Source organism: Tachysurus fulvidraco, chromosome 14 (genome assembly GCF_022655615.1).
Source record: "Tachysurus fulvidraco isolate hzauxx_2018 chromosome 14, HZAU_PFXX_2.0, whole genome shotgun sequence".
NCBI lineage: Eukaryota > Metazoa > Chordata > Actinopteri > Siluriformes > Bagridae > Tachysurus > Tachysurus fulvidraco.
This window is the reverse complement of record NC_062531.1, coordinates 13901483-13911621: the sequence shown is the minus strand read 5'-3', so window position 1 is coordinate 13911621 and position 10139 is coordinate 13901483. Positions and strand designations below refer to the sequence as shown.

General features: G+C 37.7%; 1 protein-coding gene across 1 annotated transcript; it reads right to left on the bottom strand.

Moving 5' to 3' along the window:
* Nucleotides 1-1990: 1990 nt before the first annotated feature.
* On the bottom strand, nt 1991-9750 carry LOC113656315 (synuclein, alpha interacting protein). Its single transcript, XM_027167556.2, has 10 exons — nt 9572-9750; nt 7567-7652; nt 6916-6979; nt 5189-6012; nt 4917-5096; nt 4652-4765; nt 4443-4568; nt 3889-4058; nt 3709-3795; nt 1991-3612 (listed from the first exon to the last, which is right to left on the bottom strand). The coding sequence occupies exons 2-10, from the start codon at nt 7621-7623 to the stop codon at nt 2649-2651; spliced, it is 2586 nt and encodes an 861-aa protein (XP_027023357.1). The 5' UTR covers nt 7624-7652; nt 9572-9750; the 3' UTR covers nt 1991-2648.
* Nucleotides 9751-10139: the final 389 nt, after the last annotated feature.

The following is a 10139-nucleotide window of genomic DNA, read 5'->3' as shown; positions in this document are numbered from 1 at the left end:
ACAGAACTCAATTAAACAAAAACAATACAGATCAGTCAATTCATCGTGCATCAGGAAAACTTAGGTATGATCTCCTGTGTTTTAAGTATAGTTTTCTTCTTTAGTCATCAGTCATCATCATATTTGACAAACTTTAGGCATTTAGTCATTCAATTACTTATAAATAGTTATTAAAAATTGGTTCCAAATGATTGTAAATTCTGTTAGAAAGCCCTGGTGCTATTTAATTCACATCCTTATTCAAACCAGCAGGCAAAAATGAATTTGGTAAGGTATAATTAGGTTTCATTTTAAAGGTTGCATATATTAGTATCCATCATTGCTGTCATTACATCAATTAATGCCGTTGAAGTGTGAAAATTTGTCACAAGGCTGGCCGAAACCTTTCCCCATCCTTCACCAGGAGAACTTTCCACCCAGCCTTTTTTTCCACTGGCATTAACTGCTGTCATCCCAGAAACAACAGAGCCCAGTGGTGTCAATTATATTTGATTGACTGAGTAAAGCACACACAAATAAGCCAAAACAATGGACACAAAAATCTATATATGACTCCTCCTGTCAAATCAAGCAGTTGTCTCTTCCATTTTCATGCTACACAACAGGCTGTCGGCCCCGTGCCTAAACGTTCCCCTCACAGCCCCACACCATCACCAATTAAACTGCCTGCCTCCTCAAAGGTGTCGAATGACTCCCTTGGATATTGCCTCAAACTGTTGTCCAATGAATGAGGGCTAATTCATCAGTTTAACTTCACTTACAAAAACACAACCTCCCCAGGTATTGGTTTTTATAAAAAATGAGATGCTTTTCTCACTGGAGGGAAACATAAAGCTGGTGTTTTGAAGTGTATTGTTTGTGAATGAAAACAAGGTAGTCGTGATATGCCTGTAGTATTTTATACTAAAATTATTTTTTGATAGAATTTTCATCATAGTCTTTGACTTCCTATTTATTACATATTATTAGAGATAAGATTATATAAACACTAGGGGCCGGTTGTTCAAAGGTAAGCTGATCGGATTTTGGTTATCGGATTGGATCAAATCTTGAAAATGGGTTGTTCAAAAGGGAAAGAAGGAATCTGAAATCCAATCCTAGTTTTAATCTGGATCAAACCTTCAGTTTGTGTTGTTCAAAACTTGTCAGTAGGATTTGGATAACTTTGATCCAAAAAAACAGGATTATCCTGATCCCAACAGGGGGTAGGATTTCAAGGTGGATTCCAGGAGGAAAATGTAGTAAAACTTTAAAATGGGTCAAATAATTTGTATAATTTAGTGTATATACTTTTATTGAAGCAAAACTTCAAAACAAAACTTCAGATCCACCTCGTAAAAGCAGAGCTTGGAAAAGCTGGTCTCTCGTCCTCAGATGAAAAAGAACCCTGAACATTCTTTATTTTGTTAACTATTGGACATTTAGCTATTTTAATTTTTTAAGATGTTTTCAAAATATCCACAATGTATTTGTTAAAATATATTTATCTTTTATGACTCAGATGAGGGGTCATAAAAGAAATTATGAATGGAAGTAGATTTGTTATTTTTGGGTTTTGTCTCAAAATAAAAAACTCTTACAGTGACCCCTTGTTGGCTCTTCTACCTGTTCTTTACATAGCTGATAGCCCACGTTGTGATATGTTGTCCCATTTAGAGCACAGGTAATCCGGATTTGGTAATCTTGAAAATGGTATATCTGGATCAGGGTGATCCAATCCAATGTTTCTTTGAAAAACTGGCATAAAAGTAAGACGGATTACCAGATCCTGAATAGGAAAAAATGGGATTGCCAAATCTGGATTATTTTGAACCAGATTGAATTTTTTGAACAACTGGCCCTAGATGTGTGTAAAGAAGATATTCAATTTTTTTAAAAGGCAAACGATTTACAAAATTGCGAAGGCACACAGTTAACAGTTAAATGCTTTTATTTTTCATTTTAGGATTACAATAGATGCAATAATGTTTTTTTTCTTTCAAACATGGTTTTTAAATTATAATTCATAAATATGTTTTAAAATGGAAAAAAGTACAGAAAAACAGAGTTATTTATGTAAAAAAATGTAACTGTAATTGATTAAAATAAAAAAAAATTTAAAAAAACTTTTCCAACAACATAGCATGTATGTAACGCTCAGTATCTAACACTGTCCACTCTAAAAAAAAAAAAAAAGTTTCGGTAATGTGATGCAGTGCTGTTCTTGACAAAATGTAGTGGTCATAAATATTCAATGTCATTTTCTAACACTAAGACCTAATCATTAAACTATTATTTTTACAGTTTGCATTGCATTTGGGTTTAAAAACACAGCTGTGAGCAGGGAATGCTTTTTTTATGAGTAACATATGATTGTAAAATGAGATAACGATTGTACAAAATCACAGTGATGTTAAATAATACTTTTAACAACTCCACTTATCTATTTACTATGCAGAATGCATGTGAAGTCATGTGTTATACATATATACAGTGACTGATGATAAAACAGTTTGTTTTATATTGCAAAAAAAGTGTCTGACCTCTAATTTTAAGCTTTAAAGTGTTTTGGTCAGTCATTTGTGACTAATCTAAATACACTCAAGGTACTAAATTATTCAAGATAAACAGGGCACTGCAATGCTCTCACAGCACCCTTAAAAAGGCACTTAAACAGCGCTGGTCTTGGATTTGCATTTTGACAGACCCCCTGGACTGGCCTTAGCATCTGATTTTTTCCCAGAAGGACTCTGTGTTGAACTTGAAGGTGATTGCTTACCAACAGATGTCCCTTGAGCATTACTGTTGTTGCCATTCTGATTTCCACTTAATGTTTCCATAATGGAGCGGAATGCTCCAAAGGGTCGCTTCCCTGATTCTGAAGTCTTTTCTTTACCAGAAGCCACTTTAACATCCCCTGCTTGACCAGTCTTTTGGACAGCTGGTGCCTCTTCAAAAGTCACTCTGAGTTTAAGGTTTTGTGAGGTTTTCCTACGAGAGGATGGCGATTTAAGAGCACTCTTTGGACTTGTGACTTTTTGCCCATTGTTAAATTCAGTTATTTCCCCTGAAAAGTCAGTTTTTGTTTCATGATCATTATCACTGTTGTCTGAAGTTGGAGAGGGATTATATCCATCCATGGACTTGGATGTCCTGAGTGCAAATGAAAACTTGCGCTCAGCAGCTGAGGTATGCTTCTTATTCGTTAATTGTACTGGTTCCTCACTCTCTGCTAAGGGAAGCTGGCTTGGTCTTTCTTGTCTGGGGGTGCCTGTGGGCTGCTTAGACTCATCAGGGGGATATGAGTCTGTGTCTGATTCACTGAGGGAACGCTGCATGATCTGCCTAAGGCGGGCTAATTTCAGTTCCCTCCTTTCCACCATACCTGGTCTCCGTAGTGGGCCTATGCCCTGGCCTATCCTAGAGTCTGTGCCACTGGCGCCCTCTACTGCCTCCTCTTGGAACAGCTTCTCCCTGGTGCTTATTCTTTCAGCGATGTCTTTTCCCAAGATCTTGCGCAGGACTGACTCAGAATCCACCTGCCTCTGCCTCAGCACCCACTGTCCATCACCAGGGGTAACCTCCGCAGTAAGTGTCATCTCAGGCCAGGTCTCAGCTGGTGGAATAAGCAAACTAACAGAGAAGTGATTAAGATGACATTATATGTAAATACACCTGTTCATTACAATGAGACAAACCTTGTGATAATTTGAGGAGAAGAGAGCGAACCTGGGTGATCGTGGTCTTCCATTGGAATCCTGGGACTGCAATAACAACTGCATTTGACTCTGGAGTGCTATTCTTGCTGTAGTCTGTCTGCAAAAGAATATGTTGTAAACAGTGAATTTGTTGAGGACCTTCTATTTATCTTTGAATATCAATATACAAATACTTCTACTGCCTGCTTACTCATGGAGTTGCTTGGTAAGCTTGACCACCTGTGAAGCCAATGACATACAGGTCTCCACAACCACCAGGTAGCGTGCACAGGTTGTATGACCTTGTCGCTCAGCACACTGAGATGGCCTTTCACCTTGCTGGTTCTGAACGGTAACATTTGAGCCATATTCCACCAGCGTCTTTGGAAACACAGTATAAAAAGGACAAAATTCAAATAAATAACACGGTTAATTTTAAGAAATACACATCTAAGTTAAGTATAGTCCCCTTTGTACACTATGGAATCTAAATACTGCTCTGTCGCTGACTGGAAACTCAAGTCTTAAAAAAAGTTTTCTGGTCATTGTGATACTGTGCCTTGTGTTTTTCCACACTTCCCCTCCCTGCTGACTAGTGAAAAGAAAAGGAAATTTTTGGTCAGTCCACACAAACAGGAAAGCACGAGGGAGGTCTGTGTCCTGTTTCCAATTTTACTGTGCCCATAGAAAAGATGCTTTGCTAAACAAAATTTTCCAAAGATTTTGTTAAAAATGTTATAACTGTACAAAAACATAAATATTTACCTGAAGGCAGCCAAGATGACCATACTGAGCAGCAACATGCACTGCACTATTCCCACTCTGATCCACTTCATCCAGTGAAATAGCTTGTTCTTGCATAAATTGTAGTAGCCACAACAAGATCCTTTCCTGAATAAAAGAGTCAGCTGAAAAGTGATCAATCTAGAAGACAGAACAAAATTGACCGGCCTTATTAGAATATTTATCTTTACCTGTCCATATTGTGCTGCATAGTGGATAAGACTTGGGTGGTCCCGCGTGCAGCTAAGTTCAGCGATGGCCTCCGTCTCACTCACCATCCAGCGCACACACTCCAGATGACCATTCTATTCAGAAATACGAAAAAAAGTATAAAAAATATTCTCATATCTGCATTCAAATAAAACACTACAAGTTAGTCATTTACTTATTTAACCTAGAAGTAAGTAAAGGTTTTACAATGAAGAATACAGAAATAGAACAAACTACTGAGCTCACTTTGACTCCAAAACCAGCTGGAGTAAGCTGCTGGTTGTTGCGTTCGTTAAGACAATCTTCTCCCATTAGGGATGTTAGGTGCTGAAGACAGTCTGCATGTCCATGTGCAGCAGAGATATGAAGAAGGTTGTTTCCGTCTTCATCTCGAACGAGTTCGAGGTTTTCAGTCGCAAAATGAGGCTGAGAACGTACAATGATTACATCAGATTTATCATTTCTTATCACAAATAAGTAAATCAACATTTCAACCTTTCAGGGGACTCATTACTCACCAAGAGAGAGATCTGGCCCTCCCGCACAACGTTGATTATACTGTGAGACTTTTTGGTTTCTTCATCACATTCTCCAAATGCTTTCGGACTGCTCCAAGGCTTGCTGTTGTCTACCCTTCCTACTGAACCTCCCTGAACATGGAACAAAGGCTGACTGATAGAAGTGTCCGAGCCAACCTTGTGCGTTGGTGTATCTGGAAAAGGTCTGCCTGATAACAGCTTATCTGCTTCAGATATAGATCGGTGCAGCAAGCCTGGTGAGTGATCATATCCAACTGTCTGTGCCCTGAGATAGTCTGGATCCATAGACTTTGACTTTCTCATGTCTGACCAGTTAACAGGTGGAAGTACACAAAACTGCGTACCACTGCTCAGGTTCTCAGCTTGAGCGAGAGATGATGCCTTGAGGCCTACACATCTATCAGTGGCACTACTCCCTGAAGATCGCTTTTCTGAGGCTGCTCTGGGGAGGGTGGACATTTGTTGGCTGGATTTAATGTAAGGCACATCTAGTATTTCATCCATGTCCAGGTCATAATGCTCCAGTTCCCCAAAAAGTGCACCATTACCAATATTTTTGCACTTGAGTGCCTGAACATTACATGGACTCACACTTGTTTGGGGCCCTTTAGGGAAATTGTTTCCCTCTTCATTTTGCCCAGGGCTTTTAGTGTCAGCCTCAGTGTCCAAAACCTCTGGTTGATGCTTAAGTGGTGAGACCCTTTTAACTGGTCTGAATTTGCTGTAAACATCAGCAATTCCAGTAGGTTTGATTCCACTTCCACTGTGTGAGGAGGCACTTCGACTCCAGTTGATGCCGGGAGCTGAAAGATTACAGTAAACGTATTAGTGAGTGTCACTCGTGTGAGTTTGCATATGCAAGAGGCAAAAACTACATTTTAGTAGAACTATTATTATGTCACATCTAAATCTACACAGAAGAAAAGTAAGTATTCGGACTCTTCCTTTTTTTATTTAATATACTTCTTATGCATATAGTTTCAAATTTACACAAATAACGCACTGGCTATGGACTTATAAATACAAAAGCAATTATATAAAATTGATGTGGGGTATTTGGACACCACAAATGACCAATATTATCTCTTGGCTGCAAAGCTGTTATTAGCAGTTATACTGTAGATTTACATTTTGGTTCAATTTAGGCAAGTTCCTTTTGACCAACTGTCTTAAATTACTCAAGATTACAAGGGTCCTCCTGATGGGCTCACAACTTTATATTCTTCCAAACATTTTCAGTGGGATTCCAGGGAGGCCATGCAAAGCTTTTTGAGTTATATTGGCTGTTTGGGGCTGTTGTGTTGTTGAAATGTTCATTATCTCCCCAGATTCAGTTTCTGACAGGAATACATTCTTCCCTAACAGTCCCAGAATTGCTCGGTTCATGTGTCCTTTGAGGACATGAAACACCCCAGTACTGTTTGCTGATAAACAGCACCATTTCATGGAATGGTTAAGGTCTTTGCTATGGCTCAATAATTGGCTCTTTCCAGTTGACTTCACCTTCACAGTGACTGTGTAAAATCTTTTCCTATGCAATGGCATCTTCATTAATAATGACCACAGGCACAATTTACCAGACAACATTTTTACATTATGTATATATATATATATTTAAAATGCTCAACATCCCCTTGAGAATGGGAATGGTATATATACATAAGATTAGGATTTGTAATGTATTTAGAAACCTGCTATAGTCGTACCTTGTCTCTCCTCCGCTGGCCCATCATTTCTCCGGCAAAGTTCTGGAATGGTCTTCGATGTGTACTGTAACAGAAATCAAAGTAATTGGCAACTTGTGCAAAAAATTGTAAATACAGTAAAGTAATATCAAATAAGCAAGAGCACTGTTCAACTGAAGGTTCACCCGTAGATACTCACAGCTATACAGTTCTACAACACAGTACTTCAACACTACAACTGGAAATGTAATACTGCTTTTATACAACAGTTCTATAAACAAGAAATTAATATTGAGTAACTGATCATTCAGACACAATATTGTCAAATATAAAGTTAACTTTTTCCTCTGTCAGTGAATGTAGTTCCCAATAAGCCATAGCTAGATTGAACTCTGCATGTGGTCATATAATGCACAGACTGTATCAAACATATTCTATTATCCTGAGTAATGCAACTATTTCTGCATTTTTTAAATGATCATCATCCCCTTAAAAAACATTTTAATGAAATTCCCTTGGAGAGAAATCTAGACCCACAAGGCCCAGCTTTAATCTAGCTCTTTTAAAATATTGTAGATGAGTTGTTATTATTATAATGATATTATAGTAATTACTGTGAGTATAATAGTCAGCAAAATATACTTATAACACAATCCCAATTTATTTACTTACAGCTAAATCATCAGTGAAATCAATCTCATCTAGATCCAAATACTCAGGAGCGTCCATGTTCTGTCAGCATTATGTCTCAGGTAGCCCTGGTAAAAAGATGTAAGAGACAATATAAATAGTGTAAAAGATTCTTCAAAAATGTAAGTGACAGTCATAAAATAGCAGACAGATATTACGTAGATGTAATTGTCAGAACTCATAATAAGGGTTTATATTATATTGGAAATGTTTGGTTTACAATCAGCAGTATTAATAGATATGGTAGGTCTTTAATCCCTATAAAGTAAGATGTTAAGCTACACATAATCTGCATACAACTGGAACACATCACTAAATATTTCTATTTCCTCAACATTTTTGCAGCTAAAAACCCTTAAACCCTTAGACTCCTCTAGTACTGATTTCTAAACATAACTCAAATACAGTGACATCCATGTATTTGTATATATTTTGAATATTTACAAAGTTGTTCACTTTAACGGTGTAACACAATATATAATATAAAAATGTAGACTTTCTGCTGTAGGACTTAAAAAAACAAAAATAAATTAACAACCATAACCATGAATTAAATGATCATTTTTAATATTTGGTTGCAAATCTGTCTAAATTCTGAAACCCAAACAGATCACCAGAGGCCATGTCCCTTCATTGCTGTTGCAAAATCAGGACTTTACTGTAGCTAAATATTTCAGATCATGCTTGTTCTTGGAGTGTTTGGCCTTGCATGGTCAATGAGATTGACTTGGACATTGAAGCAAATTCCTCGTTTTAAATCTTCTGCTTTCAGAGTATGCTTTGGGGTCACTGTTCTGCTCACTGGGTGAATCTGAGCAGATGATAAAGCCCTGTTCACTTCAGAATTCTGAAGTATTCTGCTCCACTGGTAGCCATACATGCCCATGCCAGAAGATGAGGTGATATGATTTCACTTCTTTTCACCATCCTGGTACAAGTTGATCTTTGTCCTACTTGTCTACACAATTTTGTTCCAGAACTATCTGGGCTTTTTTACGTTTTTGGCAAATTCTTATCTGTTTTTCAGATTTTCCAATAGTCCATATCTTGCGGTAAACCCTTTGTATTTTTTTCTTTGTCTTGATTGTTTTGACACAGATAACTCAATCTCCTGGACAAAGTTTTGGATCTTGTGATGGCATTTTACTTCACCAAGAAAAAAAACAGATGTCTGTTATCCAAAGCATTCTTCTGTTGATGACCAGTGCAGTCTTACTTTTTAAGAATGTATCAAATAGTTAATTTGGACACACTTAATGTTTTTACCATCTCTCTGATGGATTTCTTTGTATTTTTCAGGGTAATGGTTGCCTACTTCAATGTAAGTCCAAATTCTTTGGGCTGCACATAGATGAACCGACTCCACATACCTGAAATTAACTCTAATCCTTTTTAATCTATTTATTTGTGGGTGAAATAATATTATTTTTACATTTACACTATTTGGCAGACGTCCTTATCCAGAGCGACTTACATTATCTCATTTTTACACAACTAGGAACTGTTAAGTTGACCACATTGTGTGCTTATTTATTGCTGGAACCGTATTTGGTGCAAAACAACTAATAGGCAAAATATGTTGGTCCCGGTTGTATCAGTGACCAGCTGCCTTGTGAACTAGCGACGCCACGCTAGCTAGCTGTCTCGGTCTGTAGATTTCATTATTAAACATATACAAAGAAAGTTACGAGTCGCAAACGCTTCCATGGATTCGATAGTTCATAGAAAAGCGCCGTGTTTATGAGTAACATGTCCCAGTAAACGTTTCGTCAGGTGAAGACGACGTAAATAAACCAAGCTGACTTTCCCGTGCGAAGCTGCTTTTCCTATTGTTTGTGGGAATGATTAGCTTTAGCTAGTTAGCTTAGCGGAGGGCTGCTTCACGGGAATCGACCGAAAACGGGCGATTGAGCTTTTTATTCCGTTCAGCGACACTCGTGTCATTAGTCTTCTGCTCCATAAATAATAACCCAAAGTCCAGAAATACCTTGTAGACCAAAGCTGTTCCTGTGCTTTCCTGTGGTCTTACAGCTGTTCCTTCAGAACCGCTTCTCAAGCCGCACAAGAATTTGACATGGGTCGAGTTCCAAATGATCACCTTCTGTAGATTGAGTGCACTAGCTGGTGTGTATAACCCGGTTTTCAGTGCCCTAAGTAGTGTTCTGGGGCAGGGTATGGGGTGTTATTTGGAATACGGCCATGGATTCAGGAGGCGCACCGTTATTCCTGGTTATTCCAAGGAAACCGGATTTACACGAAGGGCACCGTTACTGGGCCACATCACAGGACCAGACCGCTTTTTAAGCCGTGTGCAGAATTACTGACAAAGACTCTCTACGTAAAAAAACAAATTTGTTTAAGGAAGTATATTTTCTTTTCAAGGCTACAAATCGGCATTAAAATGTCATTGTGAAAGACTTTCTAAACTGATTTTTATTATATATAATGTCATTAGATCCTAATAAAGCCCATTACACTATTATTTATATTTTGTATTATTTATTTACATCAAAAATAAATATTTCTTTTATTCTGAATGTTACTATGTGTTACAA